The 25380-nt window shown below is 42.4% G+C and overlaps 1 protein-coding gene and 1 long non-coding RNA gene across 7 annotated transcripts in view; one reads left to right on the top strand and one right to left on the bottom strand.

Annotated features, from left to right (window-relative positions):
* The first annotated feature begins 1246 nt into the window (after nt 1-1246).
* The window catches only part of RANBP3L (RAN binding protein 3 like), a 45182-nt gene continuing 21048 nt past the window's right edge, over nt 1247-25380 (top strand). For 2 of the 6 annotated variants that reach the window (XR_014517252.1, XM_083466092.1), the window contains exons 1-7: nt 1248-1756; nt 16402-16457; nt 17184-17220; nt 18957-19034; nt 19782-19856; nt 20073-20144; nt 21410-21546. Coding sequence is in view for 3 of the 6 variants with exons in the window: in XM_083466092.1 (XP_083322218.1) it covers nt 1552-1756; nt 16402-16457; nt 17184-17220; nt 18957-19034; nt 19782-19856; nt 20073-20144; nt 21410-21546 (660 nt within the window). In the remaining 3 variants the exon portion in view is untranslated. Of the gene's footprint in view, nt 1757-16401; nt 16458-17183; nt 17221-18956; nt 19035-19781; nt 19857-20072; nt 20145-21409; nt 21547-25380 lie in introns of all 6 variants that reach the window. The other 4 variants (XR_014517251.1, XM_083466093.1, XR_014517253.1 and 1 more) reach the window with 4 other exon arrangements.
* Nucleotides 11867-25380, bottom strand: part of LOC310689107 — a 50766-nt gene continuing 37252 nt past the window's right edge. The window contains exon 4 of the long non-coding RNA XR_014517327.1: nt 11867-11914. This is a non-coding gene — a long non-coding RNA (uncharacterized lncRNA). The remainder of the gene's footprint in view (nt 11915-25380) is intronic.

Raw genomic sequence — 25380 nt, forward strand, 5'->3', positions numbered from 1 at the left:
TAAAAACATGTAAAACAACAGGAATGTTGACTACTTTTCCTGTCAAGACTCAACCTAGCTTTTCCTTGGCTTCCTTTTACCCAAGGCATCCGTGCTATTTTTCAAAACACTCTCGCGTTAAACTGAGCAACCTCAGTAACTAGAGTACCCCTCACTTGTGTGCAAGTAAATATCACTGGGTCAGATTTGGAAGCAATAAATGAGGTGTTGAAAATCAGATGCTTGGTTGGCATCTTCTAGATAATCACCCTGCCGTTTAGTAAAGCATACAGAGTGGCTGGGGCCTAAATAAAATAATAAGAATACTGCTCAAAGTGACAGAGCTTTCCTTTGCTCCTAGAGGAATAAATTGAAATTGGTGATGTTCAAACCTACTTCAGTGTTTATGCCCTTGCATCTTCCTGTTCTGACACCTTCCAGGTGTGAGGAACACCTGGCCTCTAAACCCCAGGTACTGATCACAGGCCACACCCCTTTCCAAGGCCCCTCCTGCCTCTTCCATTCCACCGTGAGCGGGCCATGGAAGACAAGAGGAATCTTTTCTTCCATGACCCGCTACAGTGGTCTGCTCAGCTGCATCACTTGCGACTGAAATATTCAGTTGTTCTGAATCCAGATCAGACACATGATCTACTCATGCCTTCAAGGGAGTTTCCCCAAACACAACCCTCCAGTTGAATTGGAGCAAATGTCAATCAGGTTTTCTGTGGATTGACGTCTGCTGTGATTTATTGTGAGTTTTCTGGGGGAAAGTGTTGGGGCAAAGTTAAAACTGCTTGGACCTGTGTCCAGAAAGTGCAGGATAAGTGGGAAACTGCACTTTCTAGGCATGGTGCAAGAACAAAGTCTGTATCAGCCCATAGATGAAGCAGAACTGTTAGCAATCTGGTACACATGGTACACTTAGGTGAGTTCTGAGTGTGTATTCCTGTTATATCTGAAAAAGGCTGGAGGGTGTGCATTTTGTTTTCAGATGTTCCTGTACTTTGCCCAAGCCTTCCCTTTTCAGAATGCACAATTATTTTACTATAGTAATTCCAACAAGCAAGGAACCAGAAACCCTATTAATTTCAAAGGCATTCCTCTATCAAAGCTGCAGCTGAGAGAACAAGAAAGGTGATCTCCCACTTCACCACTGGTAAATCCCGGGCAGAGGAAATCTAAGTCTCCCTACTGGCCCACCCTCTTTATGTTAATCTTCGTGGCTTTACATATCCCCTCCCAGAGTTCTGCCTCTCTCTTAAGTACTCTAGTCTGAGCTGTCAGAAACAGCAAGCGCAGACCTTGCTGAGTGAGCAGCTTGCTCTCCTAGGAACTGCAACACTCCCCCAGCCCTTTAAAGTTGCTTTATTATTTTTTAAACGTTCAACTGCAAGAAGCTGCTTTGGGATTCTGAAGAAGGTTGCAGCATCACTGACGACTGCACAAAGTTACATCTGGCCAGCTACTTAGTTGGGAAGCTGCAGCCACCACTTTTAGAGGGTGAGAAAATAAGTCTTATCTTTTCAGTGTTCTGTCAGCTGCATTTGCAAAGCTCTATGGACTTCAGTGATGAGGAATCAGCAAATTCCTGCAAGTAGGGTAAATGACTTGTGTGCAGGAATAGGTGCTTCCTGCACAGAGCACAGGTCTCAATTGTCTCATTTCATCAAAAGAAGAGATCCCAGTGACACATGGACCATGAACCAAGCAGCTGACACCACAACAAACGTGTACATGTTCCACACGCTGGACAACAGTAAACACAAAGATGAAGGTAAGCATTTTATTTTTTCATTTGTTTAAAATGACTTCCCTCCCCATTTGCAGCTCAAGCCTTGTGTGCTCTCACAAGGCAAATACCTTCAATGATGACCGTCACAATCAGATTGTGCAGAAATAAATATCATACCTTGTACTCGTAATAAACTATGGAGATTACATATACTAACATGAACACTATTTGGATTATGGTTATGCTTGCCTACATAGCACAGCCAAAGTTAAACATTTTCAGAACCCATTTATTCCAGTGATTTAGGGTGAAATCCTGTGCACCTTAACTCAGATTAGAAGAGTATGCTGTGCTCTCATTGCATCGAGGGTGATGGTTTCTTCCTGACTGGAGTCTATGCTTAACTCTTCCATTGAAATCAATAGGAATTAAAAGTGTTTGATGTTGACTAATTTAGCCCTGTATACTTTTGCAGTTTCATTTATCCAACAGGGCAACCCTGACTTTCAGTCCTCAAGTTACTTTGAGAGATAGCTTGCTTTATTTATCTATAAATTATATCAATCATCTTTCCACTGAAAAGGTTGTATTTCAGTAACTGAGCACAAACTGTGCACACCAGAAGTACCCAGTTTCAACTGCCGGGCATCTCCAGGAAGGGCTAGGGAAAACTTCAGAAACCCATGAAATCTACTGACGGTCAATACAAATAATACTGTGCTAGATGGACCAGTAATAAGTTGCCACAAGCCACAGGCATGATCTGGTGTAATGGGAATACAGTACTCTAAAGATCATGGTTTGCGTATTATGGCTTGCCCAAGGCTACTCAATCAGTCTTATGCCTGAGTGGGGTTTTGACGCTTGACCTTTCACATTCCAGCTCATCTCCACCTGCTGCACCTCTTTGGTTCTTGAATAAACTACACACGCATTTGCATGATTTGTCTTGCTTCTTGTATTTTTTTTCAGTGAAAGTGATTTTTTTAAATAAAAAAAATTGATCAGTGTACAAAGAAGAAAATTTTATTCAGCTTTTCTTCGTTTAAACACCTTATGGAGTGGCATTGCCCATTTTCTATGAACCCCTCAATCCATTTTGCTATGTCAGGGAAATTGACATTTACTCAGAAGATTTGTCTGCCTCTTCAAATGTTAATCTGTTCTGTTCAGACTGCCATTCTTTCATCATTGCCAAGCACCAACTTCTATTAAATAATAATAATAATAATAATAACAATAATAATAATAATAATAAATTATTATTATTTATACCACGCCCATCTGGCTGGGTTTCCCCAGCCACTCTGGGCGGCCTCCAACAAAATAATAAAATACAGTAATGCATCAAACATTAAAAGCTTCCCTAAACAGGGCTGCCTTCAGATGTCTTCTAAAAGATGTCTTGTAAAATATCCTAGATATTTTGCAGCACATGTGCCCATTTATGATTGTACTGCTAAATACAGTATGTTTTTTCCTTCTCTTCCAAGGTGTTTAGAACAGCATAGGTTGGATATCCACACCAACTCTGTGAAGTAGTTTAGGCAGAGAGATGGCGGTTAGCCCAAAGATACCCAGTGGGGTACACAGATAAGGAAGAATAGCCCAGTTGCACTAAGATGAAAACCAGTATAATGCAGAAGGTAGGGTCTCAGACTAGACACAGAGACACCCAGCTTTAAATTTCTCTTGGCTCTGAAGCTCACTGTGATTTGTGCAATGATAGAATATTTTGGCTCCCTAATTGTTTGATGACGCTTGGGACCAATTGCACGGTGCCAACTTTTTCTAGACTTATGGTACCTCGTTATAGTATGTATTTGAGATCTCTCAGCATGACATGATAAGCTGCAATGCAAGGTCAAACTTAAAGTCCTAGTGATCCTGTAGATGTCTGAGTCTTCCCTGTTTCATGTCTGGCATGAACTCTGTGATCTAGTGGCCCAGTTTGTGCTGTCAGAGCGCCTCTGAGCGCCTCTGATTAAATGATGATGTTCTGATGCAGCATCCAAAAATATCTCCAATCGTTAGAAGACGACCTGTTCTCCCAAACACTTCGTTAAGCATTGCAGTTGACAGTGTTCGTTGCCTGCCAAGTGTGAATATACTGCAAATTTCATCATATATCGCAGCATATCTCTTACTATATTAATTATTAGGGTTTTCATGCTGAAGGATCTAAATTATTTCGCATCAAATTTTTAAAGTATGCTTTAAAAATAATGTCATGGTTGCTCTTCAACCTTCACATTCCCCAAATGTTGTTGGACTACAACTGCCATCACCCCTAACTTTTGGATTTGATGGCCAGGGATGATGGGAGTTGTGGTGCAACAACATCTAGGGTACCCCAGGTTGAAGAAGGCTATTTCAAAGCAGCGCCAAGCTTCCAAACCCAATAAATGTCCTTTATTTCAGTTGCATTGTATTCCAATCGTGCCGTATTTTTGACGTTTTGGTCTAGCAACCCTAAATGTCCCTTACAATATATGGTTACAATATATGATGTAATCAATAGTGTAGTCACACATGAATGAGAAGTAATAATAGTCTTTACCTTGCGATAAGTTTAATTGCCATCTCTAAAATAAACCCTATTGTCTGTGTCGCTACAGGTTTAGGCAAGTCGTGCTTTCAGCTCAAAGGCTTTAGTGAGATTCTTGGCAACAACGTAGGTGTCGGTAAAACGAGCTAAACATATACTATTTCATAAACTACCAGCAGCTAATGCACTAAACTGCCTGAATACCTGCTAAATGTAAAAGTAATCAGAGCTATTTTTGAAAAGGGGATAGCTTCTCTACAAGCTGAATGGGAACGGAACCAAGATGGTTATAAATTGTAATCAATTTATGAGAGTATTTCAAGTTTAGACTGGAAATTAATGAGTAGCACTGTATTTATTTTACACCTATATACCTTACCATTTGATGGCTGTGGCGGTTTACATAAAACCATAAGCACATAAATTAATGGGGGGGGGGATAAACTCAGTAGCAGCAGCAGAACAGTAAAGTGAAATATATTAAATATTCAATCATCAAAGCAGGCCGTGAATACACCGCAACCAGCTTAGTTTCAAAACGGAAATGTTGAAAAGTTTAGTGTTATTTCTTACTATCTTTATTTTAAAAAGATAAAGAAAGGCACCACTATTAGACCAAACAAAGTAGCATGCATTGAACAGAATGCTAAATATGGGCTTATCTACACTTCCCCTGCTTTCCCTGGGGGAAAACTGCTCTTTAGCGCTCAGTTTGAGCAAAAGGCAATTCCAGTTTCCCCTAGATTGCCATTTGTTCCGATCTATTGCTAAAAAGCAAGTTTCCCCTTGGAAAGGAGTTGGATAAGTGGAAAACCACCGGGACGTGTGCCTAGAAAGCAATCTATTTCTGCTGACAACCATACACCAGAGCTTCATGAAGGAGATGAAAGAAAACAATGTACTTCTCTGATCCTAAGGCTGCGGTCCTATGCACCATGTACTCAGAAGCAAGCTCTATTGAAGTGTGTGGCTTACTTCCAAGTAAATGTGTTTATGGGTGGGGGGAAAGATGCTCGATTTTTATCACATGGCAGGTCTTTTGGAAGTGTCCCCACTTGAAATACCTTTCCTCTGAAAGGTAAGGTCAAGCTCTGAAAAAGCCAGCTCCACATATTTGCATCAGAAGTCAGCTATGGATGATGTCGATTGGTTGGCAGCTGTGATATCCAAAAGCTACCTCTCCGAAGTGAGTGAGTTGGCAAAACTGATGGCTGAATCAGCATTTGATTTGCTGATGCGTGTTCTGTTATTTCATCTGTGAAGCTGGTAGGAAGCCTGTGTCGGTCATTGGGCTGAATGCTTTCCATTGTTTTGTTTTCAAAATACTGGTCCTTTGGGGAAACCCAATGGATAAGGCCGGTATAGGTGGAACACTGGAGCCAAGGCAAGATTTGGTAGGTTCTGGGTAGAGGTTGGAAGAACCTGGTTGGTCTGGGACAGAACCAGAAAGGAACCTGATAGCTTAGGAGTGGAGGCAGAATAGGACATGCCATTTGCAAGCTTTCAGCCTCTGATGCTGGTTACCAAACAAAAGACATTGGGAGGGATCCAGTGTAGTTCTAATGAGAAAGTTTTGTCAAGGCAAGGATTTCTGCTTGCACGACATTCTCCCCCTCTCCACTCCCTGTGTGCCCCTAAATGTGCTCTGGAGATTCCCTCAACCATCTGGAGCAGATCTGGGGAGCTCCTGGGGTGGCCACAGGGGGGAAAGAGGAGAGAAATTAAATTGTGCAAGTGGAATGGTAAGATTCTGCCCAGATGGCATCGAGGGTGGCCCCTTCCTTACCATAATAAAAGAGGCAATTCATTGCCAAAAAAAAAAAAAAAAAAAGGAGACAGATCTGCATAAGATATGTGCTAATACGGATGTTTAGGTGCAACTTTATAAATAATTTCTGTAATTAAAATAGCAGTATCTCATCCTAGTTTAATGTATTTTTAACCTTCTGTTGGAAACCGCCCAGAAAGGCTGGGGAAACCCAGCCAGATGGGAGGGGTAGAAATAAATTATTATTATTATTATTATTAGTTCAGGTTGGCTGTCTGCTTGCTCTCCAGGTGTTAAATGTTGATAGGCAACTTACTCCCCCTTCTTATGGCTTTTTAGCTGCAGACTGGACACAACATCCTTTCAAATAGAGGATTTTTTATCTGTAAAGTATGGCACATGGTGAATCTACCTGGCTTCCAGAAGTGGGAACTGGGGACTGTTCAACAAAAGACGAGCACAAGTATATAGGCTAAAGGAAATTTTAAATCAGTGGTTAGTTAACCTCTGATCTTAGGGCTCCAAGGTCTAGTGGGGGCTTCTTATCCATTCTTCTTTAATCTGCTTTCAGCTCTCCATTACAGTGCTTGAGTTATAGGGGGACATAGATAAGGTAAAGGTAAAGGGACCCCTGACCATTAGGTCCAGTCACGGATGACTTTGGGGTTGCGACGCTCATCTCACTTTATTGGCCAAGGGAACCGGCATACAGCTTCCGGGTCATGTGGCCAGCATGGCTAAGCCACTTCTGGCAAACCAGAACAGCGTACGGAAATGCCGTTTACCTTCCCACCAGACCTATTTATCTACTTGCACTTTGACATGCTTTCAAACTGCTAGGTGGGCAGGAGCAGGGATCGAGCAACGGGAGCTCACCCCGTTGCGGGGATTTGAACCGCCGACCTTCTGATCGGCAAGCCCTAGGCTCTGTGGTTTAACCCACAGCACCACCTGCATCGGGAACACTAAATGAAACCCACTAACTCCATGCCCCATGCAACTTTATTGAAAACAGTAGCTGAGGGGGCCACGTACCACCTTGGCCGCTGTATCATTTAAGCACTGCTCCCTCACCATAGAATATTCAGCCCAACATTCTTGTGAACTGGACCAAATTCATGAACAGCTGCTTCAGTTTAACAAACCCTTAACATGCTCGAACTCCGGCACTGTTCTTACTAACAGCTGGAACACACACCACGGTCACCCCGAGAGATGCCAAAGAAAGCAGTTTAGCTGCTGTGAGCAACCCCAGCTCTCAATATGTAACATATTGTGACACTCAGCCCACGTCTACAAGGAGGACTGTTCAATTTTCTGTTCTTTCGGTTTCTCATTTCCCCATTCGTAAATTCAGATCCACATATTTCTGCAGAAATTTCTGTGGTTGCTTTTTTAAAAAAAATAAATCCTGATGGAAATTCATCAGCCTTGTAGTGCAAGTTCCTCGCAAGAAGGTTTTCTTTTGTATTTAGTTTTAACAAATATACACATTTTGCAAACAACGTCCCCTAATACATATGCATTTGTGTACATTATTTTTACTAATATATGCATTTATATGCACACCACCCCATTACATGCTTTTAGGTATGCAATTCTTAGTTGCAGAACTGCATTGCAAAATTCGTAAAAGTGTGACTCGTGAAGTATGGCTGTGTTTCTATTTGTTTACTGTTTTAGAAAGTGCAACTTTAGTGCAATCACCTTTAAAGCCAAGGTGAACCAAATTCCATCCCAAATACTGAATAGTTTCAGGGTCAAACAGCACTTATCCTGAGTTTGGTCCCTTTGGAAGGAAGTCACTGGAGGCTTATTAGAATTTTGTAATGTTTACAGATATAGAGGTTGGGTACAAGTGGAGGAATAGCTTAAACCAGGGATGTGGAGCCTGTGCTCCTCCAGATGTTGCTTGACCACAACTCCAACCATCCTTGACCATTAGCCATATTGGTTGAGGCTGATGGAAGTTGGGTTTAGCGCAGGGTTTCCTAAATTTGGGTCTCCACTTGTTTTTTTAGACTACAACTCCCATCATCCCTATCTAGTAGGACCAGTGGTCAGGGATGATGGGAACTGTAGTCCAAAAAGAGCTGGAGACCCAAGATTGGGAAACCCTGGCTTAGTGCTATGTATAAACCAGGCTAACAAATCACTAATAAAATTAATATAAAACCAAGATAAAACAGCTCATGCCCCCAAAAAAGCATACTAAAACAACTCTACACAGCCATGTCTTCCAAACACTTCATAAAATAAAAAGGCAAGCAGGTTTCTTGATGAGCTACTTTTGGACTGGGAGTCCCATGCCCAAAGTACTGCGAAAACGATCTTTGTTTTTTTGGAGAATGGGATTGCAGAGAGAAAGTCTGAGCAGCACAGGTGTAAATTGCACTCCTCTTTATTCTCTGCTAAAGCAGCCTTCCCAAGCCTTAGTGGCCCCGATGGGTATTGTAGTTTTAAACAACTTGAGGGCACCTGGTTGGGGAAAGCTGCAACCAAAGAAAATGCGTTTGCTGCAGGCCAGGGTGCATACAATATATTTATGTAAAGGAAGGAGGAGGAAGAAAAAAAACAAGAGCCCTGTTATGCCAGGATTGTTTACAAGGCTGGCTTTATTTACGAGGTCTGGTCTTCTTTTGGCAGAAAGGGGTGGGTTATTCCAGTCCCACCAGCCAGAGGCGGCCTATTTGGCAGGCTTCTGCAGAGACTTTTCCAGCAGCCTCCTGCACTCAAAGTAGCTGAGCTGCTCAGGACTGGAGCAATCCGGTCTCAACCAGTTTTGAAACCAGCCTGCCGAGAGTGTGCGTCCTGCTGTTGTTCAGGAGGAGGAGGAGGACTAGGAGGAGCAGCCCCTGTATCCTTTGCCTCCACCCCTTGCCTTTGCCTCGTTCACTGCCTTTTGCTCCCTATGGGTCCTCGTAGGGTGGAGTGCCTCTGTGGGCGACTGTGCCTGTTTGTGGACGACTCCTGCTTTTGTCAACAGAAGAGATCAGGCCATGTGTCTCTTCTGCCTCCCTTAAAGCTGGCTGATAGTCTCAGATGGCTGCCAAATGAGCTGGCACTGTTAGAAGGAGAACAGTCCTTTCTATTTGCTTCCATCTGTCCCACCATAGTTTCATTCTGCAGCCATCACTAAAGCGCTTATCTTCTCCCCATGCACATGAGATGTTCTCATTCTGGAACAAAGATTCACTCCAAATGTATATTAAGGCCATGCTTGCTGTAGAAGCTCAGTGGTAGACATTTGCTCTGAATGTAGAAGGTCCTAATTTAAACCCTGGGCATTTCCAGGTATGACTGGGAGAGACCTATGTCTGAAACGCTGGAGAGCCACCTCCAGCCAGAGTAGACACCAACATGGTGTCCTCCAGATATGGATGGACTGCAGTTCCCATCACCCCCAGCCAGTATGGCCAATGGTTAGGGACGATAGGGATTGTGGTTCAATGACATCTGGAGGGCAGCAGGTTAGCTACCCCTGGTATAAACAGTAGCGAACTAGATGGACCAATAATCTGACTCATTCAAAATCAGCTTCTTGTGTCCCTGTCAGTGAGGTTCGGAAAACAGAAGCAAGCCCAATGGAGAGGAAAACGGCCATGTGTGTTTGTGTGTGTGTGTGTGTGAATATTTGCATGGGAGAATCAGCGGGCAACACAGTACATATAGATATAGATGCATTGGACTTGCCTCACTATTTTGGTCATCTGGGGTCACCTCCTCACAGGCTAGGTTGTTTCAAGACTGGGTTGTTGTTGTTTTTTACGGGGTAAAAATGATAAAATTATTTTAGGGTTGCCATATTTCAAAAAGTGAAAATCCGGACACAAAAGTTGTTGAACTTTTTTTGGGCAAAGTTGTTGCTAAAGTTGTTGTTGTTTTGCAAAATATCAAAAAACCCGCTGATTTTCCTGGACATAGCATCAATTTCCGCTGAATCCTGCTTCCAAAGGCCAAATCCCGGCTATGTCCAACCCTATATAACCTCGGCAACCCTATATAACCTTGATGCTTTCGTGAGCTCGCGAATGTGGGCTTTAACTATAATATAAAATGTGCTGGCAGGTTTGTGCCTGTATGTTTCCTGGCTTGGCCCAAGACTGTTTGCAAACGGTAGTCTTGTTTCCGGTAAAGGTGCACAGTAGCCAAAGCCAGCCAACTTAATTTGGCACCTGGGGTTGAAAATTCCACAACACCACTCCTTTTCCCTGGCTGTTAAAAATATATATACACAATAATAAGACTCTAAACAACTAGCAGTTTACTGCCATGTTTCAGTTGCTCACACTGTGGTGAGATGTTTTGCATTTCTTTCTAAGTTAGAGTAATCATGGACCGGATGCCATTGTTATCATGCATTCTGGATGACTTGTGCTACTGGGGTGGTCATACCAGATACTGCTTTCCATATACTTTGCACCCGCAGAAATTTTGAGATGGACACACTGCTTCGTTTCCAGTCTGTGCATATCCCATAGCTTCCTGCTGAGACCCTGCCACGTTTTATACCGTAAATCTTTTGGTTCACTTTTGTTCCACTTTTGTTCTGCCATAGGCAGCAATAATGAGGTGGCGTTGGGGATGTATCACAGCAGAAAAAAAATAAAGCAGAATAAATCCACCACTAATATACTAATGCATTGTGTGAAGAATATGTTGCAGAATGCACCAACAATATGCCAGTGGTCTGGAGGGGCCCTGTTTCTATATTTGCACCAATGTGCATGTTAGCATATGAAAATTTAATGTGCCCTCTGTTTTGATAATACATTTCCTTTTGGGAGTAATGTATAAGTGGCTACCCTAGAGATATGTGTTTCCTCCTACCCACCCTGACTAGAATAAGTCCTTTACTGTTTATAACATACTGTGATATCTTAGTCTCCTGATTTTTCTGCCAGTCAGAAATGCAGCCACTCAGAAACACTCCCTCAGTTCCTCCCAGATCTGAGCTTTCAGCTATTGCAACAGTTTGTTTTCCCCTGCTCCTAATTCTGGCACAGAACATTTCTGATCCTTGCCAGCTTCCTACGGCCTTCCAGCTTTTAGTAAACAGTCATTCTCTCATGGTTGTCCAAAGTGAGTCTGTTATTTGGTTTCCCACATCCTTTCCCCCCTTCCCTTTATTTTGTTTTGTTTTGCTTTTTGTTAGTGCAATATGTTTTAAAGTCACAAGGCTAAAACGTTTCTGCTTTTCCATGATAAAAATGGGTGGTCCCATCTAATGCTTGAACTTTAGCCTTCCTAAAGAAAGCAGGAGGAAGAGACCACTGGGGAAGATGATAGAATTTGTTCTTGTTAAAAGAAAACTCTGAATGATGAGGCTAGTAAGCCTTGTAGGTAAGCATGGGGGGACCTGCAGACTTCTGGATGTTGTCAGACTCCAACTCCCATCATCCCTGAATATCATTCCATGCTGGTTGGAGGAGTTGGAATCCAACAGCTGCTTTAGGTTCCCCGCAGCTTCCCCATTCTAGATTTAAGGTTACAGTCAAAGATGAGAAAACTGTAAGGCATCTGCAATGGGCTGGACACTACTGCCCTCTGCTGAGTTTGAGCAGCACCAGAACTGCTCTAGCCTAAGTAGACACAGTAGAGAAATCTGATTCAGGTCGCGTTTGAAGGAGAGCATGCCAAAGTCACTCTTTGCAAAATAATACACAAACCCTGCAGAACTTCTTCTTCTCTGAAGTTTTGCAAAGCAACCAAGTAATGTATCTAAAAATGCATAGGCGCACAGAGCAAGGTGTGCATAAAATTGTTGAAAATACATTATATTAGTATTTTCTACTTTGCAAAAAAAATGTGTGTACAGTGGTACCTCGGGTTACGTACTTAATTCATTCCAGAGGTCCATTCTTAACCTGAAACTGTTCTTAACCTGAAGCACCACTTTAGCTAATGGGGCTCCTGCTGCCACCGTGCCACCGGAGCACGATTTCTGTTCTCATCCTGAAGCAAAGTTCTTAACCCGAGGTACTATTTCTGGGTTAGTGGAGTCTGTAACCTGAAGCGTATGTAACCTGAAGCATATGTACCCCGAGGTACCACTGTATATTAGGAGAAATTCGCACTAAAATGCACGTGGATTTTTGTGATTTTTTAAAAAAATGCAGAGTGATGTGGAAATGCGGAGAACGAAACTTAAAATTGGAAAAAGGATAAAATGAAATGGACATATCCTCCCATTTCTAACCATCTTCAGCTACTTATGTCTACTACTTTTAAAAAAAAGAATTAATTTTACTCCTGGTCAAGGTGGTTTGCATATTAGAATGCCAGTTGCTACAGAGAACATAAAAAGGACTGATGTCGCAGACATTTGGGTTTAAGAGTCGTACTTCAGGTTTCACCCTGAAGCACCTACATCCTGCTGCAGGATCTTTAAAACTATGTGGGTTGACAAATTGAAGAGGATTCCCTTCATTTGGCTGAGACCAGACAGTATCTGAGAGTGTGTGTATGCATGCAGACTGCCTTATATATTAGATCACGGCAGAAGCACTTGTCATTGGAAGAGCAGATGAGAATGAAAGCTCCCTTCTGATTTTTTGACATATTAATACTAACAAAAACAAAAGCATTTTTAAGACCATAAGATGAGCCTCCCTGGATCAGGCGCCAAAGGCCTAGCTAGTTCAACATCCTTGCCATGCACTTGACACACTGTTCCTGACTCTACGTGGGGCTACCTTTGAAGGTGACCCGGAAACTACAACTAATCCAGAATGCGGCAGCTAGACTGGTGACTGGGAGTGGCCACCAAGACCATATAACACCAGTCCTGAAAGACCTACATCGGCTCCCAGTGTACGTTTCCGAGCACAATTCAATGTGTTGGTGCTGACCTTTAAAGCCCTAAATGGCCTCGGCCCAGTATACCTGAAGGAGTGTCTCCACCTCCATCGTTCAGCCCGGACACTGAGGTCCAGCGTCGAGGGCCTTCTGGCAGTTCCCTCACTGCGAGAAGTGAGGTTACAGGGAACCAGGCAGAGGGCCTTCTTGGGAGTGGCACCCACCCTGTAGAATGCCCTCCCATCTGATGTCAAGGAAATAAATAACTCTCTGACTTTTAGAAGACATCTGAAGGCAGCCCTGTTTAGGGAGGTTTTTTATGTTAGATTTTTTGTGTGTCTTTAATATTCTGTTGGGAGCTGTCCAGAGTGGCTGGGGAAAGCCAGCCAGATGGGCAGAGTATAAATACCGTATTTTTCGCACCATAGGGCGCACCGGACCATAGGGCGCACCCAGTTTTTAGGGGGGGGAATTCAAGAAAAAAAATCTCCTCCCCCCCGCAGCCCCAAAGAGCAGCATACGGGCTGCACACAACCTCTCCCTGCCGGAGGGGGTGCGTGCAGCTATGGAACAAGCCAAGGCAGCGAGTGGGATGGATCCCACTCACTGTTTTGGCTTCCCCTTTAGCCCCGTGCAGCCTCTCCTTGGCGGAGGGGTTGCGCGCAGCTATGGATCAAGACAAGGCAGCGAGCGGGATGGATTCTGCTCGCTGTTTTGGCTTCCCCTTTAGCCCCGTGCAGCCTCTCCCTCCCGGGAGAGGCTGCGTGGGGCTAAAGAATCCATAGCCCCGTGCAGCCTCTCCTTGGCGGAGGGGTTGCGCGCAGCTATGGATCAAGCCAAGGCAGCGAGCGGGATGGATTCTGCTCGCTGTTTTGGCTTCCCCTTTAGCCCTGTGCAGCCTCTCCTTGGCGGAGGGGTTGCGCAGGGCTTTCCTGGCTTTACTGGGAGGTGGGGGGATTCCCTCACCTCTCCCAAAAGCCTGCAGAAGCTGTGCAACCCCTTTAAAGAGACCGCGGCTTCTCCTAGCTTTTCTGGGAGGGGGGGGATTCAGTCCCTTCTCCCACCTCCCAGAAAAGCCAGGAGAAGCCGCGCACACTTTAAAAGGGCTGCACGGCTTCTCCTGGCTTTCCTGGGAGGTGGGAGAAGGGACTGATGCCGCCAGTCAGTCCCTTCTCCCTCCTGTGGAAAAGCCCGCAAGAGCGGTGCGGCTCTTGGGGGCTTTTCCAGCCTGCCTCCCCCCTGCATTCGTTCCATGGGACGCACACACATTTTCCCTTGCTTTTTAGGAGGGAAAAAGTGCATCCTATGGTGCGAAAAATACGGTAATAAATTATTATTAAAATTATTATTATTACTCTACCATCTGATGAAATGGGACGTCTGAATGCTACACACAGTTGAGCATGAATAGGCAAATACCAAATGCCTGATTTATTGCTTTCCTGCAGTGCTGTGCATAGTCACTTCCCCATTGGGCTATAATATTATTTCATGTTATAATTAACAACCCATTCCACATTTTTGCAGCTGGTTTTATGAGAACAGAATATATTTGATTGCATAGGTTTTGTAAGGAGGATCCCAGATACTCTGGAGAATATTCATATATGCACACATATACTGTACACTGAAAGATTAAATATATCTTATAAATATTTTTAAATACCCTGGAAAGGAAGTGTCCAATCTGTATTTGGCAACTATTTCAGAATGTTCCAACATTAAATGGTTATGCTAGCTAAGCCAAGCTCTATATAAAGTTTCTTAACTGTCTGTGTGGTGAATTGATGAATATTTTAATAAGTTTCACTTGAGCAATGTTCATATAAATTATACAAGCTTGCGGGATGGCTTCACAAATTATACCTTTGTGGGGTGCAGTCAAATCTATCTCTGTTTTTTTTAAAACATGCAGTTAAGTTATCAATAACTACCTCCACATGCAGAATTCTGCCTCTGTGCAATTTGACTGAGCTGTAATCATTAACAGCTCAGGAGAAATAGTTCATTATTCCTTTTCTTTAAATAGAGTTGCATATATAACCAATGTGGTTTGTTTAAAGATGGGTACATGGGCCATAATTGCATCCTTGCTCAGTTTTAACCCTGCCGTTACATCTATTAAGTTACTTTTAGGAAGATGAAGAGAAGCACCTAAAATTGCTTGCTGTTGATTTGAGAACAACACTTACTATCATTATCATTATTAATTAAATTCATATTCTGCCCTTCCTCCCATAGGGGCCCAGGGCAGCAAAAACATTAATTGATACACCTAAAAAATCTGGAAATAGTTCCAATACAGATGCAGACTGGGAAAGGGACAGCACCTGTCTAATATTTAATAAGAGAGAATTTCACATGGTAGGTGTCAGGACACTGAAGGCCCAATTTCTATAGTGCATGGGTAGGCAAATTAAGGCCTGGGACTGGATCCGGCCCAATTGCCTTCTAAATCTGGCCTGCAGGCGGTCTGGGAATCAGCGTGTTTTTACATGAGTAGAAGGTGTCCTTTTATTTAAAATGCATCTCTGGTTTATTTGTGGGGTCTGCCTGGTGTTTTTACATGAGTAGAATGTGTGCTTTTATTTAAAATGCATCTCTGGGTTGTTTGTGGGGCATAGGAATTCAATCATATTTTTTTCCAAAATATAGTCCGGCCCCCCACAAGGTCTGAGGGACAGTGGACCAGCCCCCTGCTGATAAAGTTTGCTAATCCCTGCTATAGTGTGTTGAATGGATCACCTGCTAAAATGGTATCTGCAGAAGGTCCTATAGATGATGTTGAAATAGAATAGTTTTGTATGACATGGAAATCGGACCTTTGTGCAGGCATCCCATGCCGTTGGGTGAGGATGAAAAGAGGGTGTGTGCATGGGACACACTCCCAAAGAGAAGCCAGAGGCAATGGACTCAGGCTGAAGCGCAGGTTTCCACTGCAAAGGAAACCAGTGGGCCAAGAAACAGCAAAGCGATTGGGTGGATGTATGTTAATGTTGCACAGGTGGGGCAAAGGCACCTTCTTTGAGGCTGAGAGGATGACCCACAACTTGTCCTTCAAGATGAACAAGTCGTTGTAAGAGGTGTTTCTGGGTGCTGTTTCCCTGCCACTTTCTGAGGCCCCAGTCAGGCAAATGGCTGAATTGGACCACACATCCTATGTTGAAACAAGGTGATTATGGGGCAACTGGAGCACCATCTAAGCTGCTCCTGCTACCAGAACCGTCCCTATCATTAGGTAAAGGTCCCAAACCTGTTTTGGAGAATAGAAACATCAAAGTACACAACTATAAACACATTTCCCCCCCATCTAGTACAAAGCTGCTTTAGAGAATACAAACGTAAACATTTTTTAATATAGTACAGCTGCATCCCCGAAAGAGAACAGAAAAGGGGATGGCATGGATTTGAAAAGGGCATGGTATCAAAAGATGAAATATTGCGTTCCCAGAATAGCTGAGTTCTGTTCAGAAATCCCAAATCATTGAAAACATGTTATATTTATATTGTGCAAAAGGAAACATTATTTGAATTCACACACTGTTTAATATAGAGTCTTTCTTCTTTCCCAAGGCAGATCCGTGATTGCACAGCCCATATTTGTTTTCAAGATGGAACGCCCTTGCAAGGTACGAATAGAAGCCTCCCCTTCTTGCATTTCTCCTGAGAACACATCTGGGGTGCAAGGTGGGAGTTGCAGGACCTCCTTTGCTTCAGGGTGAGAACAGAAATCGCGCAGTGGCGGCGCAGCAACAGTGGGAGGCCCCATTAGCTAAAGTGGTGCTTCAGGTTAAGAACAGTTTCCGATTAAGAATGGACCTCCGGAACAAATCAAGTTCTTAACCCAAGGTACCACTGTACTCTGAATGCATGCAGAGCAGCGGTGGGGAATCTCAGGTCTTGGGGGCAAATGCAACCCTCGAGGTCTCTGCCCCCTGGAAGTCTTCCTAGGACACTCCCCTCTCCCCAGCCCATGTCCCCTCGGTGACTGTGTTTTACACACTGAGTGTTTTTGTGTGGCTAGAATAAGTTGTTAAGCTCTGTTAATATCTCTTGCTGGTCTGGATGGAGGAGACAGATGAAAGTGTGAGTGTGTGTAGAAAATAGTCTATTGCACAAGGCTAAGAGTCACATTTGTTGCCCTGTCTACTTTTGCCACTGAGTTGGGGCTGATGAAAACTGATCTCCAACAACATCTGTTCATGATCTAGACTGAGCCTCAGTTTCTGCTATGCATTCTGTTACACATATTTCCAGGGCCTGTAAAAACCAGTGTCCAACTAGGGGTCTCTCTTAAAATAACTGACATCTGGCAATCCTCAACTGAGGGCTGACTACTCTCTCTTTCTGTCCAGAGGCCTGCAGAAGATCCTGTGTGCAATACCGAAAAAGGTAATCAGGCGGCAAGAATTATCCTAGCTAAGAAATGGGGAAAGCAAGGTTGATTCCAAATAGAAGAGTGGTATAAAGAGGTGTGGGATATAGCGATTAACGATAAATTAACGTGTGCTGTCAAAGTAGGAAGGGGAACATGGAAGAGAAATGACTTTGAGGAGATATGGAAACTATTTGTGGAATTTGTATTGTTAAAACAGAAAGGGGCCAAACCATCTCAAGAAGTGTTACGTTTTTGGAAAGTAGGATAATTATGATAAATAATGGCCTTGAGGGTGGGGTGCACATTTTTAAAATTATTATTATTACTTTATTAAAAATAAAATAATAACAATGTATGTATTTTTAATGTAATCATTTATTTTTGTTAAGAAAGCTTCCAACACCAACTGGTTGTAAAGTACATAGTATTGTTTTTATTTAACAGATAGGTATTCACCTTAGTCACCAACCCAGAGCACCAACACATCACCTAGATTCAATCCTCGGCCTCAGGATTTTTCATGTCAATAAATATCTGTATTGCTTCTGGTTTGGCACCAAATCTGATATGGCATCAAACCTGAGACTAAGCAGCTACATATATTCTTGTCCCTTTTTTTGTAAGTAGGGTCCCTGCACACCCAGCACCTGCATTCCTATGAAAAAAGAGCCATATCTACAAAACATGTTTTATTCAGCCTTTTGAATAAAGGGCTGTTCTCTGCCCTCTGCAAACCAGGACATGTGATTATCTTAGTCATCGGTGGGATATGGACAAGAGTGTGCTCTCTCTTGGACAACTTCCTCAACATGCAGTAGATTTTAATTATAATTTAATTATTCAAATATAATATACTTGTAACCCTAGGATAATCCACCCTTGTTTAGGGAGAACCCTTGATTTATCAGCCATCTTCTGACAATCACAAGACAGCCTTATTTATTTATTTACTATTGCATTTATAGTCCATCTTTTTCCCCAAGCAATACACGGTTCTCATGCTCATCATTTAATCCCCACAACAGCCCCGCCTCTCTCCATGTAGAGGACTGACCACATAGGTCCTTACCACCTGGGGAAAGTGGCAAGGATCTTATTATTTTAATAATAAATTGTATTAAATATTTTGGGGGGGGTTACGAAAGCATGTGCTTTGTCTCTTTCTTCAGGTTGTAGAGTCTTTATTGCTTTTTTAAAAAAATTGCATTTATTTCCCACCTGCTTCTCCAAGGAGCTCAAGCTCTCATACATGGTTCTCATTTAATCTCCCAAACAGCCCTGTGAGGTACGTTAGGCTGCTGAGAGGCAATGGCTGGCCCAAGGTCACCCGTTGTGTTATGTACTGAAGTTCTCACCCTGGGCCAGCAGGGGGATACTGTAGATCGTTATGCAAATAAGGGATCGAAAGTGACGTTCAGTGATTGGATAGTTTTAGAAAATTGTTACAGTTACATTGTACTGGAGCTCTATATAAGCAGGCGGACTGAACCCTTCAGTTCAGTTCTGTCCTGGCCTGTGAATAAACAAGAGCTGTTTGAAGAATCGCTGTGTCGTCTGATATGTTCACCCACAACTTAACACGGTGAACTGAGGGAGGATTTGAACCTTGGTCTCCCACATCCTAGTCTGACAATCTAACCACTATGCCACGCTGTGTAGCCTTGGGTTTGATTCCTTTGGGCTGTTGTATTGCTGAGGTTGAAAGGAATTGCAGTGCATGATGATGTGTACTATGTTTCCCCCCTTTTAGTTTCCACTGGTTGTTCCAGAAAACGTGCAAGATCGTCATCTTTTTCTTTTCAAACTTCCGACTCCCAGTCATACAGAGGTATGACTTCTTTGCCCATTTCCCTTTCCAGTACTGTATTGTACATTGAGAGTAAACCCTTTATTCTACCTGGTTTCAAATTGTACTCACTCAGTAGGAATTAAATGCTGAACAGTACGTTTTAATTCCCACTGATTTCAAAGGTACAGTGGTACCTCGGGTTACATACGCTTCAGGTTACACAGTCCGCTAACCCAGAAATAGTGCTTCAGGTTAAGAACTTTGCTTCAGGATGAGAACAGAAATCGTGCTCCGGCGGCACAGCGGCAGTAGGAGGCCCCATTAGCTAAAGTGGTGCTTCAGGTTAAGAACAGTTTCAGGTTAAGTATGGACCTCCAGAACGAATTAAGTACTTAACCTGAGGTACCACTGTACTTAGTTAAGCATAGCTTGAAATGGACAACAGTGGGATGTGAATGGTTGTAGGGCAGAAACTGTAAGAATAATCTCAAGCTTAGTTCAGCTTTCCCCAACCAAGTGGCCTCCAGATGTTTTGGATAAAATTTGCATCATCCCTGACCATTGGGGATGGTCACCCTGACTGCAGTTGATAGGAGTTGGAATCAAAAATATATGGAAGGTAGCAAGTTTGGAAAGGCTGCCTTAGTCTATATATCCGCCAAGTTTTTTTTATCAAAGAAACATGGTGCTATAATTGTGTTTACATGCTGGCATAATTACATTTGCTTAAGTTATAAGTGTAAAATACCCTTGGGGAAAATTATGATTTGCTTCTTGTGTTTCCAGAAAATGTGCTTTCCCCCAAAAGAGCAAGATCATCTTCCTTTAACATCCTCCCAACATTTCCACCACCCCAGCCAGGTAAATTAAAGTATGACTAAACAGTGATTTAGTAGGCCAGTATAGTATTATTATTATTATTATTATTATTATTATTATTATTATTATTATTATTATTATTTTGTCAGTGCTTGAGGGAGTTTTGACTCACTGGTAAAACTCAGTACAAAATAAACAAAAAGAGGAAAGAGGAAAAAAGAAAACCAATTTAGCTAAACACTTTGCACTGTTTTACAGTAAAGAAGAATAACATATTCATGACCTCAGCGCTACTACAAAAGAACACTGCTGTGAAAGAAACAGAAAAAGGTACAGTTATTACAGTGTAATGGAACCATTGTGGGATGCGAGTGGCGTTCTGGGTTAAACCACAGAGCCTAGGACTTGCCGATCAGAAGGTCGGCGGTTCGAATCCCTGCGACGGGGTGAGCTCCCGTTGCTCGGTCCCTGCTCCTGCCAACCTAGCAGTTTGAAAGCATGTCAAAGTGCAAGTAGATAAATAGGTACTGCTCCGGCGGGAAGGTAAACAGCATTTCCGTGCGCTGCTCTGGTTTGCCAGAAGTGGCTTGGTTATGCTGGCCACATGACCCGGAAGCTGTACGCTGGCTCCCTCGGCCAATAAAGCGAGATGAGCGCTGCAACCCTAGAGTCGATCACGACTGGACCTAATGGTCAGGGGTCCCTTTACCTTTAATGGAACCATTATATGGGGCTATTACATAGGCCCCTTTATATGGACTAGAAGTGAAGGAAGTAGAGGGTATTACTACGGAAAAGCCTCTATTGTACATGAAATCCTGCCATGTATGACACACTGCCCCCTAGCTTGTGGATGATCATGGAACTAGACTGGAAAGAAGTTTCTAGGACTTGTAGATTGTGCAGACAGGGTTGTAGGAACCTCATTTAAACCCGTTGTTCAGGCATATCATATATCTCTCAATTTACCATGTATACCATGCGCCCCTTTTGTGACCTATTTGCTTTTCCATGCATGTGGGATTTTGAAAATTTGCAAAATATGCTTTGGCTCTAGCAGACAGATGTAAGGGCAAAATATGTTTTTAACCACCTTCCCTCCAAAAATCTAGAAAGGATGGAGTTAGAAGGCACTTCAAGGTCATCTAGTTCAACTGCATGCCCATGCAGGAAACCTCCTACTAGAGCTTCCCTAATAAGTGTCCACCCAGGCTCTGCTGAAAACCCTTCAAATTATGGCTGTGCACAAACCATCAATTTAAAGTACATTCTCCCCAAATAATCTTGGGGATTGTAGTTTACCCTTCACAGAACTACAATTCCTAGAACTCTTAACAAACTACAGTTCCCATGATTCTTAGCCAGAGTGGATGTGTGATTCAAATATATTGTATATGCGTAGCCTCGTGATTCTGTGACCTAGCTGCAATGTTCCTAGTGTGAAAATAAGACTGAAGTTCAGTTGGCATGACTATCATAATTAAGGATTAGTTTTTCCTTCGTTTATGTGACTTTAAGAAACCCTTGTACAAGAAGAGTGTGCAACAAGAAATAACAATTTTTTACAAAATCCCTGTTTCTCTCTATTCTGCAAGGTCTTCCTTCAACAAATGTACAACGGGATGTTTTAAGGCCTGCCATCTTACAACCGCCGCAAGTTCCTTTGCGCAAACCGGTAGAGAAGATTGAGATTGAAAATGTCCTGGAGGATAAACACGAATCAGACACTGAGGTAAAATATAGCACACATAGGAAGCCTTGTTCCATACATGACTCATAATACCTTATGGCATTGGGTTTTTATCTCCCAGATGTCTTGCAAAGAAGTACAAGGACTGGGTACTAGTTCAGTATTGCAGTACAGTGGTACCTCGGGTTACAGACGCTTCAGGGTACAGACACTTCAGGGTACAGACTCCGCTAACTCAGAAATAGTACCTCGGGTTAAGAACTTTGCTTCAGGATGAGAACAGAAATCGCTCAGCGGCGGTGTGGCGGCGGCAGCGGGAGGCCCCATTAGCTAAAGTGGTGCTTCAGGTTAAGAACAGTTTCAGTTTCAGTTAAGAACGGACCTCCAGAACAAATTAAGTTCTTAATTTGTTGGACGTGCCCAAGGATTAAGGCTTTCTGGGAGATGATCTATAATGAAATGAAAAAGGTACTTAAATATACCTTCCAGAAGAAACCAGAGGCCTTTCTCCTGGGCATGGTCGGCCAATTGGTGCCAAAGAAGGATAGAACTTTTTTATGTATGCAACAACAGCAGCAAGAATACTCATCGCAAAATACTGGAAGACACAAGATTTACCCACTCGGGAAGAATGGCAGATGAAAGTAATGGACTATATGGAACTGGCGGAGATGACTGGCAGAATCCGAGACCAAGGTGAAGAGTTGGTGGAAGAAGATTGGAAAAAATTTAAAATTTATTTACAGAAACATTGCAAGATCCTGGAATGTTAGAAGGATGTTGGAATGAAGCAATGTGGAATAAAACCCCCAGGTGGTTATCACCGATGGAAGCGAAAGCTTTGAAAAAGCTTAATATGGAGGCCAAATGGCCGAAATTCTGGAACAAGAAAGAGACAAATTGAAATTGCAGAGTTTTGAAAAATTGAAAGACAAAGTGAGAGATTGGCTTCATTATTATCAGATAATGGAGGTTTATAAATTGGACAGGAAAATTGGCTTCCAGGTGGAAAAGTCAAAATTAGAAACAGAGTTGTTGGAATTCAAAACTAAGAATTTGTCAAAGATGTATAACTTGCTGTTGAAATGGAATACGCAGGATGAAACAGTCAAATCAGTTATGATTAAGTGGGCACAAGATATTGTGGGCACAAGATACTGGGAACAGTTGTGGACCACCGGTATGAAATTTACGGCATGTAATGCCTTAAAAGAAAATATTATGAAAATGATTTATAGGTGGTACATGACCCCAGTCAAGCTTGCAAAAATCTACCACTTGCCTGATAACAAATGTTGGAAATGTAAAGAGATTGAAGGTACCTTCTTTCACCTTTGGTGGACGTGCCCAAAGATTAAGGCTTTCTGGGAAATGATATATAATGAAATGAAAAAGGTATTTAAATATACCTTTCTTAAGAAACCAGAGGCCTTTCTCCTGGGCATGGCCGGCCAATTGGTGTCAAAGAAAGACAGAACATTTTTTATGTATGCTACAACAGCAGCAAGAATACTCATCGCAAAGTATTGGAAGACACAAGATCTACCCACCTTGGAAGAATGGCAGATGAAGGTGATAGACTATATGGGACTGGCAGAAATGACCGGCAGAATCCGAGACCAGGGAAAAGAGACGGCGGAAGAAGACTGGAAGAAATTTAAGAACTATCTTAAGAAACATTGCAAAATTAATGAATGTTAGAATGATGCTGGTTTAGAAATTAAGTGGATTACAGTTGTAAGGATTAAGTTAAAAGAAAAGAAAGGTTAAAAATTAGATAAATTTAAGGGAGAGGATTTGCTGAATTAAAATTTGAAATTGGAATGCAGAAAGGGGAGGTATGAGGAGGTCGGAGAAGTAAGTTATAAGAAAATAAGGGTTTGAAATTATACTTGTTCTTTTTTTGTTTGTGTTTGTTTGTATTGTTGTGTTTGTCTGTATAATTTGTGAAACTTTAATAAATATTTTATAAAAAAAGGAATGAAGCAATGTGGTTTTAACAGAAATGATATAAAAGATTAGGTAAAAACTGATTTTTTAAGTGGTGAAACGTGAATGTAAAATTATAGTACACTAAGATAAATTATTAGGATAAAAACTAAGCGGAAAGGATTTGCTGAAATACTTAATTGAACTAGAATACAAAAAAGGGAGGCGTGAGGAGGTCAGGGAAACAAGTAAATGAAAGATAAGACATGGAAAGATGGAAATGTTCTTAATTGTTTATATTTTCTTGTATTTTGTATTTTCTGCTCTCCTTTTTTTTCTTTTTTGTAACTTCTTTGAAACTCTAATAAATATTATTTTTTTTAAAAAAGTTCTTAATCTGAGGTACCACTGTACTCACACATTAGCCACAAGAAGCCATGCTGCACCCCTTTAGGGCATGTGGTAGGCAAAGATCTGAAGTGGGAGCTTTCATGTAGCCCCTTTACTGAAGCTGGACCACAAAAGGGGGTAAAGTTGTGCCCTCCTCCTTTTTTTAAGCATCTCCATGCCAGTGTTTCTGATCCAGATTGAGGACCACACACTGGCCCTTTGCAAAAGAAAAATGATGGGCAAACCGTGTGATGGATTCCACATGTAGTTTGGCCTTGAGGCAGATCATAATAGACAGGCTCATGCAGCAGGCGCAGTTCTTTTTTTTTAAAGAAGATATTTATTAAGAGTTTTTAAGGTATAACAAAAAAAGTGAAAAATAAAAAAACATACAAAATAAAAACAGTTAAAAACACATTAATTTTCCATAACGTAACTTCCTTACACTTATTTTCCCGGACCTCCTCATACCTCCCTTCTTTGTATTCCAGTTCAATTTGTTAGTTCAGCAAATCCTTACCATTAAGCTTTTACCCATTTGTAAACCTTTTTTTTTTCGTATCTCCTAAAGCATTACAGCTGGAAACCACTTAGTTTCTTTCCAACATCCTTCTAACATTCATTAATTTTACAATATTTCTGTAAATAGCCTTTAAATTTCTTCCAGTCTTATTTCACCGACTCTTCTCCCTGATCTCGGATTCTGCCAGTCATTTCTGCGAATTCTATGTAGTCAATCACCTTCATCTGCCATTCTTCCAGGTGCAGTTCTTAAAGGCACTCAAACTGGCAGTGGGGGCAGATGACCAAACCAAGCCAAGTATTTCCTGAGTTCCATTGAAATAAGGGGACCAGTTTGTGTTCTGGTGTGAATGGCATTTTAAAGCTGTTCTGGCTAGCATTCCATCTATTTTTAATGCCCCTTGTAGTGAAGTTGTTAAAACTTTGGTTCATGTAGGCGTGAGGCATTGCGGTGACACGGGTGGCGCTGTGGGTTAAACCACAGAGCCTAGGACTTGCTGATCAGAAGGTCAGCGGTTCGAATCCCTGCGATGGGGTGAGCTCTCGTTGTTCGGTCCCAGCCCCTGCCAACCTAGCAGTTCAAAAGCACATCAAAGTGCAAGTAGATAAATAGGTACCGCTCCGGTGGGAAGGTAAACAGCATTTCCGTGTGCTGCTCTAGTTCGCCAGAAGCGGCTTAGTCATGCTGGCCACATGACCCAGAAGGTGTCTGTGGACAAACGCTGGCTCCCTCGGCCAATAAAGCGAGATGAGCGCCGCAACCCCAGAGTTGGTCATGACTGGACCTAATGGTCAGGGGTCACTTTACCTTTAAAGCTGTGGATTTCTGGGAAACAAAGGTTTGGTCTCTTTAACTGCAGGCTCCCTGTCTTTAGAAGTGAGAATCAAATTGCCTCCTGTCTTTGGGCAGGAAGAAGATGTTATCTGATTTGTAAATTCTGACAGTTGGGGAGCTCGGATGTGGAATGGGTGTGAAAAGGCTATCAGGCAATTTACAGCTCAAAAAGCCTGGTACGAGTCTGGGACGGAAGGGAG

Source organism: Podarcis liolepis, assembly GCF_965112155.1.
Source record: "Podarcis liolepis genome assembly, chromosome: 11".
Classification (NCBI taxonomy): Eukaryota; Metazoa; Chordata; class Lepidosauria; order Squamata; family Lacertidae; genus Podarcis; species Podarcis liolepis.